The 16,056-nt window shown below is 55.9% G+C and overlaps 1 protein-coding gene across 1 annotated transcript in view; it reads left to right on the forward strand.

The window, feature by feature from the left end:
- LOC121286218 (macrophage migration inhibitory factor-like) overlaps positions 1-15,006 on the forward strand; it is a 22,827-nt gene extending 7,821 nt beyond the window's left edge. The window contains exons 2-3 of the mRNA XM_041203227.1: positions 6,775-6,947; positions 14,796-15,006. Of these exons, the coding sequence (XP_041059161.1) occupies positions 6,775-6,947; positions 14,796-14,862 (240 nt within the window). The 3' untranslated portion in view covers positions 14,863-15,006. The remainder of the gene's footprint in view (positions 1-6,774; positions 6,948-14,795) is intronic.
- Positions 15,007-16,056: the final 1,050 nt, after the last annotated feature.

Here is a 16,056-nt window from a genome sequence, read left to right on the forward strand (position 1 = left end):
CCCCCTTGCCCTCCCTCCCCCTCCCCCCCTTGCCCTCCCTCCCCCTCCCCCCCTTGCCCTCCCTCCCCCTCCCCCCCTTGCCCTCCCTCCCCCTCCCCCCCTTGCCCTCCCTCCCCCTCCCCCCCTTGCCCTCCCTCCCCCTCCCCCCCTTGCCCTCCCTCCCCCTCCCCCCCTTGCCCTCCCTCCCCCTCCCCCCCTTGCCCTCCCTCCCCCTCCCCCCCTTGCCCTCCCTCCCCCTCCCCCCCTTGCCCTCCCTCCCCCTCCCCCCCTTGCCCTCCCTCCCCCTCCCCCCCTTGCCCTCCCTCCCCCTCCCCCCCTTGCCCTCCCTCCCCCTCCCCCCCTTGCCCTCCCTCCCCCTCCCCCCCTTGCCCTCCCTCCCCCTCCCCCCCTTGCCCTCCCTCCCCCTCCCCCCCTTGCCCTCCCTCCCCCTCCCCCCCTTGCCCTCCCTCCCCCTCCCCCCCTTGCCCTCCCTCCCCCTCCCCCCCTTGCCCTCCCTCCCCCTCCCCCCCTTGCCCTCCCTCCCCCTCCCCCCCTTGCCCTCCCTCCCCCTCCCCCCCTTGCCCTCCCTCCCCCTCCCCCCCTTGCCCTCCCTCCCCCTCCCCCCCTTGCCCTCCCTCCCCCTCCCCCCCTTGCCCTCCCTCCCCCTCCCCCCCTTGCCCTCCCTCCCCCTCCCCCCCTTGCCCTCCCTCCCCCTCCCCCCCTTGCCCTCCCTCCCCCTCCCCCCCTTGCCCTCCCTCCCCCTCCCCCCCTTGCCCTCCCTCCCCCTCCCCCCCTTGCCCTCCCTCCCCCTCCCCCCCTTGCCCTCCCTCCCCCTCCCCCCCTTGCCCTCCCTCCCCCTCCCCCCCTTGCCCTCCCTCCCCCTCCCCCCCTTGCCCTCCCTCCCCCTCCCCCCCTTGCCCTCCCTCCCCCTCCCCCCCTTGCCCTCCCTCCCCCTCCCCCCCTTGCCCTCCCTCCCCCTCCCCCCCTTGCCCTCCCTCCCCCCCTTGCCCTCCCTCCCCCCCTTGCCCTCCCTCCCCCTCCCCCCCTTGCCCTCCCTCCCCCTCCCCCCCTTGCCCTCCCTCCCCCTCCCCCCCTTGCCCTCCCTCCCCCTCCCCCCCCTTGCCCTCCTCCCCCTCCCCCCCCTTGCCCTCCCTCCCCCCCTTGCCCTCCCTCCCCCCCTTGCCCTCCCTCCCCCCCTTGCCCTGCCCCCTCCTTCCCCCCCCTCGCCCTGCCCCCTCCTTCCCCCCCCCTCGCCCTGCCCCCTCCTTCCCCCCCCTCGCCCTGCCCCCTCCTTCCCCCCCCTCGCCCTGGCCCCCTCCTTCCCCCCCCCTCGCCCTGCCCCCTCCTTCCCCCCCCTCGCCCTGCCCCCTCCTTCCCCCCCTCGCCCTGCCCCCTCCTTCCCCCCCCATCGCCCTGCCCCCTCCTTCCCCCCCCTCGCCCTGCCCCCTCCTTCCCCCCCCCTCGCCCTGCCCCCTCCTTCCCCCCCCCCTCGCCCTGCCCCCTCCTTCCCCCCCCTCGCCCTGCCCCCCTCCTTCCCCCCCCTCGCCCTGCCCCCTCCTTCCCCCCCCTCGCCCTGCCCCCTCCTTCCCCCCCCTCGCCCTGCCCCCTCCTTCCCCCCCCTCGCCCTGCCCCCTCCTTCCCCCCCCTCGCCCTGCCCCCTCCTTCCCCCCCCTCGCCCTGCCCCCTCCTTCCCCCCCCTCGCCCTGCCCCCTCCTTCCCCCCCCTCGCCCTGCCCCCTCCTTCCCCCCCCTCGCCCTGCCCCCTCCTTCCCCCCCCTCGCCCTGCCCCCTCCTTCCCCCCCCTCGCCCTGCCCCCTCCTTCCCCCCCCTCGCCCTGCCCCCTCCTTCCCCCCCCTCGCCCTGCCCCCTCCTTCCCCCCCCTCGCCCTGCCCCCTCCTTCCCCCCCCTCGCCCTGCCCCCTCCTTCCCCCCCCTCGCCCTGCCCCCTCCTTCCCCCCCCTCGCCCTGCCCCCTCCTTCCCCCCCCTCGCCCTGCCCCCTCCTTCCCCCCCCTCGCCCTGCCCCCTCCTTCCCCCCCCTCGCCCTGCCCCCTCCTTCCCCCCCCTCGCCCTGCCCCCTCCTTCCCCCCCCTCGCCCTGCCCCCTCCTTCCCCCCCCTCGCCCTGCCCCCTCCTTCCCCCCCCTCGCCCTGCCCCCTCCTTCCCCCCCCTCGCCCTGCCCCCTCCTTCCCCCCCCTCGCCCTGCCCCCTCCTTCCCCCCCCTCGCCCTGCCCCCTCCTTCCCCCCCCTCGCCCTGCCCCCTCCTTCCCCCCCCTCGCCCTGCCCCCTCCTTCCCCCCCCTCGCCCTGCCCCCTCCTTCCCCCCCCTCGCCCTGCCCCCTCCTTCCCCCCCCTCGCCCTGCCCCCTCCTTCCCCCCCCTCGCCCTGCCCCCTCCTTCCCCCCCCTCGCCCTGCCCCCTCCTTCCCCCCCCTCGCCCTGCCCCCTCCTTCCCCCCCCTCGCCCTGCCCCCTCCTTCCCCCCCCTCGCCCTGCCCCCTCCTTCCCCCCCCTCGCCCTGCCCCCTCCTTCCCCCCCCTCGCCCTGCCCCCTCCTTCCCCCCCCTCGCCCTGCCCCCTCCTTCCCCCCCCTCGCCCTGCCCCCTCCTTCCCCCCCCTCGCCCTGCCCCCTCCTTCCCCCCCCTCGCCCTGCCCCCTCCTTCCCCCCCCTCGCCCTGCCCCCTCCTTCCCCCCCCTCGCCCTGCCCCCTCCTTCCCCCCCCTCGCCCTGCCCCCTCCTTCCCCCCCCTCGCCCTGCCCCCTCCTTCCCCCCCCTCGCCCTGCCCCCTCCTTCCCCCCCCTCGCCCTGCCCCCTCCTTCCCCCCCCTCGCCCTGCCCCCTCCTTCCCCCCCCTCGCCCTGCCCCCTCCTTCCCCCCCCCTCGCCCTGCCCCCTCCTTCCCCCCCCTCGCCCTGCCCCCTCCTTCCCCCCCCTCGCCCTGCCCCCTCCTTCCCCCCCCCTCGCCCTGCCCCCTCCTTCCCCCCCCTCGCCCTGCCCCCTCCTTCCCCCCCCTCGCCCTGCCCCCTCCTTCCCCCCCCTCGCCCTGCCCCCTCCTTCCCCCCCCTCGCCCTGCCCCCTCCTTCCCCCCCCTCGCCCTGCCCCCTCCTTCCCCCCCCTCGCCCTGCCCCCTCCTTCCCCCCCCTCGCCCTGCCCCCTCCTTCCCCCCCCTCGCCCTGCCCCCTCCTTCCCCCCCCTCGCCCTGCCCCCTCCTTCCCCCCCCTCGCCCTGCCCCCTCCTTCCCCCCCCCTCGCCCTGCCCCCTCCTTCCCCCCCCCCTCGCCCTGCCCCCTCCTTCCCCCCCCCCTCGCCCTGCCCCCTCCTTCCCCCCCCCTCGCCCTGCCCCCTCCTTCCCCCCCCCCTCGCCCTGCCCCCTCCTTCCCCCCCCTCGCCCTGCCCCCTCCTTCCCCCCCCTCGCCCTGCCCCCTCCTTCCCCCCCCTCGCCCTGCCCCCTCCTTCCCCCCCCTCGCCCTGCCCCCTCCTTCCCCCCCCTCGCCCTGCCCCCTCCTTCCCCCCCCCTCGCCCTGCCCCCTCCTTCCCCCCCCTCGCCCTGCCCCCTCCTTCCCCCCCCTCGCCCTGCCCCCTCCTTCCCCCCCCTCGCCCTGCCCCCTCCTTCCCCCCCCTCGCCCTGCCCCCTCCTTCCCCCCCCTCGCCCTGCCCCCTCCTTCCCCCCCCTCGCCCTGCCCCCTCCTTCCCCCCCCCTCGCCCTGCCCCCTCCTTCCCCCCCCTCGCCCTGCCCCCTCCTTCCCCCCCCTCGCCCTGCCCCCTCCTTCCCCCCCCTCGCCCTGCCCCCTCCTTCCCCCCCCTCGCCCTGCCCCCTCCTTCCCCCCCCTCGCCCTGCCCCCTCCTTCCCCCCCTCGCCCTGCCCCCTCCTTCCCCCCTCTCGCCCTGCCCCCTCCTTCCCCCCCCTCGCCCTGCCCCCTCCTTCCCCCCCCTCGCCCTGCCCCCTCCTTCCCCCCCCTCGCCCTGCCCCCTCCTTCCCCCCCCCCCTCGCCCTGCCCCCTCCTTTCCCCCCCCCCTCGCCCTGCCCCCTCCTCCCCCCACCCCGTCGCCCTGCCACCTCCTCCGCCCCCCCTCGCAGTGCCCTCTCCCGTCCCCCATAGTGATTAGCTGTAAAGATTGTTACAGACAAGTAAGGAGTGTTCACATCTCAGACTCTTAATCAACATGGAAATCTTTCCTCTATTTCACGGTTCTCCCGTGGAGGAATCTGTGATAAACATTACTGGGATAGGCAGGAGTGTGGTTTTAATGTTTCACCAAATAAACCTCCCTCAATGCAGTATTCAAAGTGCCAGCCTGAATCCTGTGCTCAAGGCTCTGATGTGAGACTTGAAGCCATGACCTTCTGCTCGAGGTATGAGTGCTACCCACTGAAGTGCTCTGACATGTGGCACCAGTTTCTCATAGTGTGACTGGAATACTGAGCAGGTCCCACTCACAAGTTCAGAAAGTCCCCGTTGATGAGTAAGAACAAAAGCTGGTTCTGTGTGCGAGAGGGCTGGGAAATGTTCAATAATTAGCTCCCGCTCTCGCTGCAGCAGCAGGAAAGGGGATTTCACAATTCACATCAAAGGACAATGAATGTAGTGTTAAAATGTTCTATAAGATTGGTGGTGTGGACAGGAGGTGATCTCAGTCATGCATTGATTCTGTGAAGAGTGAGTTGTCTGCCTGGGTCCTAGGGAGATGTGGTGAGGCTTGCTGCTTTTGCTTATGGGTGGGTATTGCGACAGAGAATGTGGAGTTTCTGGTGAGATGTTTCCTTGGTTGGCGATGAAGATGAGATGCAGTGAGGTAAAGGAGGTCAGGTGTGGCAAGATGTTACGAGGTGAGGCAAGGTGGGGCGGGGCTTGGTGAAACAGGGTGGGGTGAGTGAGGTGAGGCAAGGTGGGGTGGGGCAGGTGAGGCAGGGTGGGGCGGGCGAGGTGAGGCAGGTTGGGGTAGGTGAGGCAAGGTGAGGCAGGGTGGGGTAGGTGGGGTGGGGTAGGTGGGGTGGGGTAGGTGGGGTGGGGTGGGGTAGGTGAGGCGGGGTGGGGTAGGTGAGGCGAGGCGAGGTGAGGCAGGGTGGGGCGAGGTGAGGCAGGGTGGGGCGAGGTGAGGCAGGGTGGGGTAGGTGAGGCAGGGTGAGGCAGGGTGCGGTAGGTGAGGCAGGGTGAGGCAGGGTGCGGTAGGTGAGGCGAGGTAGGGTGGGGTAGGTGAGGCGAGGTGAGCCAGGGTGGGGTAGGTGAGGCGAGGTAGGGTGGGGTAGGTGAGGCGAGGTAGGGTGGGGTAGGTGAGGCGAGGTAGGGTGGGGTAGGTGAGGCGAGGTAGGGTGGGGTAGGTGAGGCGAGGTAGGGTGGGGTAGGTGAGGCGAGGTAGGGTGGGGTAGGTGAGGCGAGGTAGGGTGGGGTAGGTGAGGCGAGGTAGGGTGGGGTAGGTGAGGCGAGGTAGGGTGGGGTAGGTGAGGCGAGGTAGGGTGGGGTAGGTGAGGGGAGGTAGGGTGGGGTAGGTGAGGGGAGGTAGGGTGGGGTAGGTGAGGCGAGGTAGGGTGGGGTAGGTGAGGTGTGGCAGGGTGGGGTAGGTGAGGTAGGGTGGGGTAGGTGAGGTGAGGTGAAGCAGTGTGGGGTAGGTGAGGTGAAGCAGTGTGGGGTAGGTGAGGCGAAGCAGTGTGGGGTAGGTGAGGCGAGGTAGGGTGGGGTAGGTGAGGCGAGGTAGGGTGGGGTAGGTGAGGCGAGTTAGGGTGGGATAGGTGAGGTAGGGTGGGGTAGGTGAGGTAGGGTGAGATAGGTGAGGTGAGGTAGGGTGGGGTAGGTGAGGTAGGGTGGGATAGGTGAGGTAGGGTGGGATAGGTGAGGTAGGGTGGGGTAGGTGAGGTAGGGTGGGGTGGGTGAGGTGAGGTAGGGTGGGGTAGGTGAGGTAGGGTGGGGTAGGTGAGGTGATGTAGGGTAGGTGAGGTGAGGTGGGGTAGGGTGAGGTGAGGCGGGGTTGGGTGAGGTGAGGCGGGTGGGGTGCTACTCTTCCATTTCACTGTACTCAGGCTCTATATCCTATGGTGGGAGGCTGAGTAAATTGGGTTTTTATTCTCTGGAGTTTAGAAGAATAAGAGTTAATCTCATTGAAACATCAAAGATTCTGAAGGGGCACAGTGGGAGTATTCCCTTGACTGGGGGATGTAGAACGTGGGGACACAGTCTGAGGATAAAGGGGGGAGGCGATCATTCAGTTGTGGATGCTCCATTGTTGAATATGTTTAAGGCTGGGATAGACAGATTATTGGGCTCTCAGGGGAGTAAGGGAGAGGGCAGGAAAATGGTGTTGAAGCTGAGAATTAGCCATGATCGTATCGAATGGTGGAGCAGCTCGACAGGCCCTGTGCTCTACTCCTGCTCCTATTTCTTATGTTCTAATTGTATAACGGAAAATCTTTTGTCTGTAGTTTTTGTTTTCTGCTCGGTCTTATTGTCAGACAGCCACTGTGATATTTCCATCCAACTCTCACCGGACACCCCTCAAAATAACATTCATCACATGATAAGTCACAAAAAAAGAGTAACGTGTCTATGAAACTTGGCTGAGGTGTTAAATTATGAGAGTAGATTAGTGGCAGTGATGTGAGGTGGGTGGTTGGGGATGTTGTGGGGTGTGGCAGGAAGGGGATGGCATGATGATCTCTGCCCTCTTTGCTTGTCCTCCCCTTGTTTCTGCAGTTTTGTGACTCACCCTGTGGCATATACACTGTTATCCTCTGGGCACACCCCTTGCTGCAGGGGCTGTGTCAGGGATTGTGGAGATCTCCAGTGCCTCAATGAGCTCTCTCTCTGTTTTTCAGTACATTGCAGTGCACATTGTGCCCGACCAGATCCTTCATTTTGCGGGATCCTCTGAGCCCTGTGCTCTCGGGAGCCTCTCCAGCATTGGCAAAATCGGCAACAAGCAGAACAAAAACTACTCCAAGGTGCTGTTCGACCTGGTAAACAAGCACCTACATATTTCTCCAGACAGGTATGGCTGACTGATTGGGTGTGGGGCGATGTAGAACGCGGGGACACAGTCTGAGGATAAAGGGGGGAGGCGATCATTCAGTTGTGGATGCTCCATTGTTGAATATGTTTAAGGCTGGGATAGACAGATCATTGGGCTCTCAGGGGAGTAAGGGAGAGGGCAGGAAAATGGAGTTGAAGCTGAGAATCAGCCATGATCGTATCGAATGGTGGAGCAGCTCGGAGGAAGGTGAAGGGGGTCCAGTTCCCCAGCATGGAGAGCTCACTCAGTCGTTTCGATTGTCAGCGAGTCTCCCCAGCTGTGCAGAGTCGCATTGACTCTGGCGGCTGCCTGAGTTCACACTGCTGTGAACATGCTGCTTTTGCTGCACCCAACCTGTTTTAAAGATTGCTGAAAGGCTGTTAATTAAAGCTCATGAAGATCGGTTGTGGCTTCATGGAGTGAGCCCAAGGTTTATTGGTGGGTGACACAAAACGCACACACGCAAGTCCAGTAACCCTCATCCCTGAGAAGGGTGATTGCAGTGCCAGGAGCCTGCAGTAAGTGAGATGACGAAAGGAATTGATTTAGAGAAACTGGTCACAGAAAGGCTGCTAGAAACCTGGAAATCTTTCTCCCCACCGTCCCCAACAAAGCTGCGGGTGCTGGGGTTCAGGCTTAATGTTCAATCCTGAGATGGGCAGATATAAAAACAAAAAAACTGCGGATGCTGGAAATCCAAAACAAAAACAAAAACAGAATTACCTGGAAAAACTCAGCAGGTCTGGCAGCATCGGCGGAGAAGATATTTGTTTGATAAGGTTGTGGAGTGAAGGGGAGGAAATGGGATAGGATGGAAATGGTGCAGCTCCGACATAATCTAATTGAATTGTGGAACAGACTCGAGGGGCTGAATGGCCTCCTGCTGCTCCTAGTCCAGAAGGTTGGGTAGGTCATTGCTTCAACAATATCAGGTCACAACCACAGACTGCTAGTGCTGGAAATGATTCTGATGTTTTGTTTCATTGCTCCTTCCAGGCCTCAGAGCTTTCCTATTGCTCTTTCCATCCCCCCACGCATTTTCCTAGGTTCTGTATTTGCTTCAACTACTTTAGAGGTGGAACATTTTCCAGTCCTGACAACACTGACCTGAAACTAACAGTTTTTCTCTCTCCATAGATGCCTCCAAAACTGCTGAACCTTTCAGCAATTTGTGATTTTATTTAAGATTTGTAGCACTTGCAGAATTTTGTTTTTTGTGTTAGTGACAGAACTGGGCCAGGTTTAATTAAAGGGTAAAAGCAAAATACTGTGGATGCTGGAAATCTGAAACAAAAACAGAAAATGCTGGAAACTCAGCAGGTCTAACAGCATCTGTAGAGAGAAAAATAGAGTTAACGTTTCGACTCTGTATGACCGTTCTTCAGAGCTAAAGCGAAGTAAAATTGTGATGAAATTTATACTGTTTAAGGGGGGTGAAGCTGGATAGAAGGCCAGCAATAGGTGGGGGCAAAGATGAGATTGCCAAAGATGTCATGAACAAAAGGACAAAGGGGTGTTAATGGTAGTGGTACTGGCTAAAGGAGGTGCCGATGGTGGCATTAAGGTAAGAAAGCAGAATGTGATAGTGGCAGGACAAGGGTAAGCACTCTGGAAAGAACAATGTGAGCAAGGGACAGATGGCCCTTGTTGGGGTGGGGTGGGGGAAGGGTATGGTGGTGGGAAAAAAGATCAAAAATAGGATAAAAGGTGGGGATAGAACAATGAATAAAAATGAAAATAAAAATAAGTGGATAAAAAATAAAAATAGAATATTGAAAAAAGGGGATAACAAAAGGGTTGAGGATAGAGTTCATGGTCTGAAGCTGTTGAACTCAGTATTAAGTCCAGAAGGCTGTAAAGTGCCTATTTGGAAGATGCGGTGCTGTTCCTCCAGTTTGCATTGGGCTTCACGTGGCTGTCCAATCCCTCTACACCTCCATCCTCCACCAGGATGGTCTGAGGGCTCTCCGCTTCTTCCTTGCACTGAGGCCCAAACAATCCCCATCCACCGCCACTCTCCTCCGTCTGGCTGAACTTCTTCTCTCACTGAACAATTTCTCCTTAACCTTGTCTCACTTCCTCCAAATAAAAGGTGTGGCTATGAGTACCTGCATGGGCCTCAGTTATACCTGTCTCTTTATGGGGTATATGGAACATTCCTTGTCCCAGTCCTACTCTGGCCCCCTCCCACAACTCTTTTCTCAGTACATCGATGACTGTTTCGGTGCTTCTTCATGCTCTCGTCTGGACTTGGAAAAATTTATCTATTTTGCTTCCAGTCACCTTAACATGGTCCATCTCTGACACTTCTCTTCCCTTCCTTGACCTCTCTGTCTCAATTTCAGGTGATAACTGTTCACCAATATTCATTACAAGCCCACCGACTCCCAAAGCTACCTCAACTACAGCTCCTCACACCCTGCTTCCTGTAAGGACTCCATCCCATTCTCCCAGTTCCTTCGCCTCCATCGCATCTGTTCTGATGACGCCACCTTCCAAAATGGCACTTCTGACATGTCTTCTTTCTTCCTTAACTGAGGTTTTACCACCCACCGTGGTTGACAGGGCCTTCAACCATGTCTGAGTCTGACCCATCTCCGCCTCTCCCCTCACATCATCCTCTGTCTCCCAGAACCATGAAACCTTGCCCTCACTTTTCACCCTACCAGCCTCCACACCCAAAGGATCATCCTCCGCCAACTCCAGCACGATGCCATCGCCAAACACATCTTCCCTTCACCTCCCCATCATCGGCATTCCGTAGGGACTGTTCCATCCGAGAAACCCTGGTCCACTCCTCCATCCCGCCCCAACACCTCATCTCCCTCCCACAGCACATTCCCATGCATCGCAGAAGGTGCAACCCTTACCCCTTTACCTCCTCCCTCCTCACCATCCAAGGGCCCCAACACAACTTTCAGGTAAAGCAATGCTTCACTTGCACCTCCCCTTTTTTAATATTCTATTTTCATTTTTACTCATCGTTTTATCCACCTTTTATCATATTTTCGATAACTTTTCCTACCACCATCCCCTCTCCCCACCCCCACTAGGGCCATCTGTCCCTTGTTCATATTGTTCTTTTCAGAGTGCTTATCTTTGTTCTGCTGTTAGCACATTCTGCTTTCTTACCTTTATGCCACCATCAGCACCTCCTTTAGCCGTTACCACTACCATTAACACCCTTTGACCTTTTGTTTATGACATCTTTGTCAATCTCTCCTTGCCCCCACCTATCACTGGCCTTTTATCCAGCTTCACCTGCTCCACCCCCCTTAAACAGTATAAATTTCATCACATTTTTACTTCTCTTTAGCTCTGAAGAAGAGTCATACGAACTTGAAACGTTAACTCTGTTTCTCTCTCCAAAGATGCTGTTAGACCTGCTGAGTTTTTCCAGCATTTTCTGTTTTTGTTTAATCAAAGAGTGTTAAAACTGGACTGGATTTAATCATAGGGTATTAAACTGGGCCAACTTTAATCAATCAGTGTGTTAAAACCGGGCCATATTTAGTCAGAGTGTGTTAAAACCAGCGCAGATCGAATCATATGGTGTTAGAACCAGGCTAGATTTAATCAGAGGGTGTTCGAACAGGGCCAGATTTAATCATAGGGTGTTAGAACCAGGTCAGATTTAGTCAGAGGGCGTTCAAACTAGGCCAGATTTAGAGAGGATGTTAGAATCAGGCCAGATTTAGTCAGAGGGTGTTAGACCAGGGCCAGGTTTAATCATAGGGTGTTGAACCGGGCTAGATTTAATCATAGGGTGTTAGAACTGGGTCAGATTTAGTCAGAGGTTGTTAAGAGGTCTGAAGAAAGAGTTGTCTAAAGCAGGCTGGGAAAGTAAACTAAGGGGAGGGTCAGTGGATGAGCAGTGGCAGACGTTTAAGCAGATATTTCATAATGCTCAGCAAAAATTTATCCCAGTCAACAAGAAGGACTCTATGAAAAGGATGAACCACCCATGGTTAACAAAGGTGGTCAAGAAGAGCATCCAATCAAAAACTAAGGCATACAAAATGGCCAAAGGATTGGGAAATTTTTAGGAACCAGTAGTGGATGACTAAAAAGCTAATAAAGAGGGTGAAAATTGATTGTGAAAGTAAATTGGCAAGAAATATAAAAACAGCAAGAGCTTCTATGGGTATCTAATAAGCAAGAGAGTAGCTAAAGTGACTGTGGGACCCTTGGAGAATGTGACTGGAGAATTGATAAAGGGGAACAGGAAAATGGCAGATAATTTAAACAGTCTTCACAGTGGAGGACACTATAAACATTCCAAAGATATCAGATAAGCAAGGAGCTAATAGGAGGAAAGATCTTGTAACAGTCTCTATCACGAAGGACAAAGTATTTGACAAACTAATGGGACTAAAGGCAGACAAGTTGATAGCCTGATGGCCTGCATCCAAGGGATTTGAAGGAAGTGGCTGCAGAGATAGTGGAGGAATTGGTCAAAATATTCCAGAACTCACTGGATGCTGGGAGGGTCCCAGAGGATTGGAAAACCGCTAATGTGATACCCCTGTTCAAGAAGGGAAGGAGACAAAAAGCAGGAAGCTATAGGCCAGTCAGTCTAACATCTGTAGTTGGGAAAATGCTAGGGACCATTAGTAAGGAAGAAATAGCAGGACATTTAGAAAAGCTTAACGCAATCAAACAGAGTCAGCATGGTTTTGTGGAAGGGATTTTGTGTTTGACAAATTTGTTAGAGTTTTTTGAGGATAAAACAAGCAGAGTTGATAAAGGGGAATAGGTAGATGTAGTGGTTTTGGATTTACAGAAGGCATTCAATAAAGTGCCACAAGATAGGAGCTCACGGTATTGGGAGTATTGTATTAGCATGGATTGAGGATTGGCTAACACACAGAAGACAGAGTCGGAATTAATGGGTCTTTTTCAGGTTGGAAAGACGTAACCAGTGGACTGCCACAAGGATCAGTCCTAGGGCCTCAATTATTCACTATCTACATTAATGACTTGGAGGAGGGGGCAGAGTGTACTGCTGTATCCACATTTGCTGACGATACAAAAATAAGTGGGAGGGCATGTTGTGATGCGGACATAAGGAATCTGCAAGGGGATATAGACAGGTTGAATAAATGGGCAAAAACTTGCCAGATGGAGTTTAATGTAGGAAAGTGTGAGGTCATTCACTTTGGTAGGAAAAATCAAAAGGCAGATTATTATTTAAATGGAGAGAGACTCCAAACAAGTGCAGCATAGAGAGATCTGGGTTTTCTTGTGCATGAAACACAAAAAGATCGCATGCAGGTGCAGCAAGTAATTAAGAAGGCAAATGGAATTTTGGCCTATGTTCCAAGGGGGTTGGAGTTTAAAAACAGGGAAGCCATATTACAACTGTGTACAGGGTGTTGGTGAGGCCGCACCTGGAGTACTTTGTACAGTTTTGGTCCCTGTATTTAAGAAAGGATATACTGGCATTAGAGGTAGTTCAAAAGAGATTCACTAAGCTGATTCCTGGGATGAAGGGGTTGACTTATCAAGAATGGCTAAACAGCTTAGACTTTTATTCTTTAGAGTTTAGAAGAATGAGGGGTGATCTTATTGAAATGTACAAGATTCTGAGGGGCTTGACAGGGTAGATGTTGAGAAGATGCTTCTGCTAGTGGGGGAGTCTTGAACTAGGGATCATAGTTACAGAATAAGGGGGCACGCGTTTAAAACTGAGATGTGAAGGAATTTCTTCTCTCGGGAGGGTAGTGAATGTCTGGAATTCTCTACCCCAGAGAGTTGTGGAGGCTAGATTGCAAAGTATTTAAGGAGGATGTAGATAGATTTTTAAAATGTCAGGGAGATGAGGGCTATGAGGAGCTGGCGTGAAAGAGGAGTTGAGGCCTGGGGCAGATCAGCCATGATCTTATTGAATGGCTGGGCAGGCTTGAGGGGTTGAATGGCCTACTCTTGCTCCTGTTTTGTACTTCTGGAACTGGGCCAGATTTAGCCAGCGGGTGTTAGAGCCAGGCCAAATTTAGCCAGCGGGTGTTAGAACCGGGCCAGATTTAGTCAGTGGGTGTTAGAACTGAGCCAGATTTAATCATAGGGTACTAAACCGGGACAGAATATAGTCAGAGAGTGCTAGAACCAGGCCAGATTTGGTCAGAGGGTGTTAGAACTGGACCAGGTTTGATCAGAGGGTGTTAGAACCAGGCCAGATTTAGTCAGAGGGTGCTAGAACTGGGCCAGATTTAGTCAGTGGGTGCTAGAACTGGGCCAGGTTTAATCAGAGGGTGTTAGAACTGGGCCAGATTTAGTCAGAGGGTGCTAGAACCGGGCCAGATTTAGTCAGAGGGTGCTAGGACCGGGCCAGATTTAGTCAGAGGGTGCTAGAACCGGGCCAGATTTAGTCAGAGGGTGCTAGAACCGGGCCAGATTTAGTCAGAGGGTGCTAGAACCGGGCCAGATTTAGTCAGAGGGTGCTAGAACCGGGCCAGATTTAGTCAGAGGGTGCTAGAACTGGGCCAGATTTAGTCAGAGGGTGCTAGAACTGGGCCAGATTTAGTCAGAGGGTGCTAGAACTGGGCCAGATTTAGTCAGAGGGTGCTAGAACTGGGCCAGATTTAGTCAGAGGGTGCTAGAACTGGGCCAGATTTAGTCAGAGGGTGCTAGAACTGGGCCAGATTTAGTCAGTGGGTGCTAGAACTGGGCCAGATTTAGTCAGTGGGTGCTAGAACTGGGCCAGGTTTAATCAGAGGGTGTTAGAACTGGGCCAGGTTTGATCAGAGGGTGTTAGAACCAGGCCAGATTTAGTCAGAGGGTGCTAGAACCGGGCCAGATTTAGTCAGAGGGTGTTAGAACTGGGCCAGGTCTGATCAGAGGGTGTTAGAACCAGGCCAGATTTGGTCAGAGGGTGTTAGAACTGGGCCACACTTAGTCAGAGGGTGCTAGAACCGGGCCAGATTTAGTCGGAGGGTGCTAGAACCAGGGCAGATTTAGTCAGTGGGTGCTAGAACTGGGCCAGGTTTGATCAGAAGGTGTTAGAACCAGGCCAGACTTAGTCAGAGGGTGTTAGAACTAGGCCAGATTTACTCAGAGGGTGTTAGAACTAGGCCAGGTTTGATCAGAGGGTGTTAGAACCAGGCCAGATTTAGTCAGAGGGTGTTAGAACTGGGCCAGATTTAGTCAGTGGTTGCTAGAACTGGGCCAGGTTTGATCAGATGGTGATCGAACCAGGCCAGATTTAGTCAGAGGGTGTTAGAACTGGGCCAGATTTAGTCAGTGGTTGCTAGAACTGGGCCAGGTTTGATCAGATGGTGATCGAACCAGGCCAGATTTAGTCAGAGGGTGTTAGAACTGGGTCAGATTTAGTCAGGGGGTGTTAGAACTGGGCCAGGTTTGATCAGAGGGTGTTAGAACAGGGCCAGGCTTGATCAGAGGGTGTTAGAACCGGGCCAGATTTAGTCAGTGGGTGCTAGAACTGGGCCAAGTTTGATCAGAGGGTGTTAGAACCAGGCCAGATTTAGTCAGAGGATGTTAGAACTGGGTCAGATTTAATCAAAGTTTAATGAACCAGGTCATATTTTGTCAGATAGTATTAGAACCGGGCCAGATTCAGTCAGAGTGTGTTAGCACCAGGCCTGGTTCAGTCAGAGTGTTGGAACAGGGTTTGGTTTAGTCAGTCGGTTTTTGAACAGGGACTGATTTAATCAGTGGGTGTTAGAACTGGACCTGGTGTAGTCAGTGTCAGAACAGGATCTGATTTAGTCAGTGGGTGTTAGAACCAGGCCTGGTTTAGTCTGAGGGTGACCATTTTCAGGGCCTCTGAATTAGCTATTTGCTGACAGTTTTACCTTGCTTGTTTCACAGGATGTACATCGTCTTCCATGACCTGGATGCTGCTAATGTTGGCTGGAATAGCAACACCTTTGCTTAGGTGCTGATTCAGAACATTCCTGAATGATCAATGTATTAAACTTGTGGTTTGTGTCTTCATCAGTATCAATGGCCATGGAGCCAGAGAGAAGATTCATGAAATTATGTCTCATTTCTGTTTTAACAATAAAGTAGATTCAACAAATGTCCTTATGTGTTTATCATAGGCTGATGAGGGTGTGTGTGCTTTTATTATAAGGGATGTTTATTACAGGGTATGTTAGAGTGTGTATTTACTGTATATCTGTGTTAAAGACTATAACCGTGTTAAGTGTGTGTTTCAGGGTGAATGTTTTGCAGTATGTATGAGACTTGTTACTGTGCATGGTTATTGTTTGGGGGGGGTGGGGGGTGGCGGTTGGTTGGGGGGGGGGAGTGGTGTGGGGGGTGGGGTGGGGGGGGGGGGTGTGGGTGGGGGGGGGGGGGGGGGGGGGTGGGGGGGGGGGGGGGGGGATGTGGGGGGGGTGGCTCTGTGTATGTATGAGTGTGTATCACAAATGATTGAACGGGCACAGAGCAATGACCAACACAATTGCTACACTTCTGCCCACTCAAGCTGACAACTTTTGTCGACTGAATCTTACCAAGAATGACACCAGTTCCTAAAGCAAGCCCAGGGCTTGCAACATGCGACGTTTCAGTGCATGATGAGATGCAATGTATTAAAGGGCGAGTTCATCAGTCTGGATGTGTTAGATCATCAATGACTGTAAATATTAACCACATTACACCTCTTAAATCGATCAATAATTTTCCATTCAACAGTGATTGCTAGACTTTACCAACTTGGATTGGATGTATTCCTGCAGATTACATCATGTAACCTCTCACCTCCAACCCTCCCACTAGGTCAAACAACCTATTTTCCCCCAATTTCCAAGTTCCTCAAATTTTTTTTCATGCTCTTATGATTTTCCTACTAGGTTGTTCACAGAAGCGTACAGAAGATTATTCTTTAATTCCTGGAGACTCTAGGACTTTTCTGGCAGGCTGGCCACCCTGGAGGTTCCTGAATTTTATTGGGAATTGTTTTGATTCTTATCCATGTCAACAGGATATACACATCTATTCCTTGTAAAATATTGGAATTGGTTACTAGGAGTAAACCTGATTGTCTACAACATTAACATGAATATATAAGGGATTGATCCCACCTGATCAGCCAACTTGGCTTCTTGACCTAAGTGAGCTTTAG

Source organism: Carcharodon carcharias, chromosome 13, assembly GCF_017639515.1.
Source record: "Carcharodon carcharias isolate sCarCar2 chromosome 13, sCarCar2.pri, whole genome shotgun sequence".
Lineage (NCBI taxonomy): Eukaryota > Metazoa > Chordata > Chondrichthyes > Lamniformes > Lamnidae > Carcharodon > Carcharodon carcharias.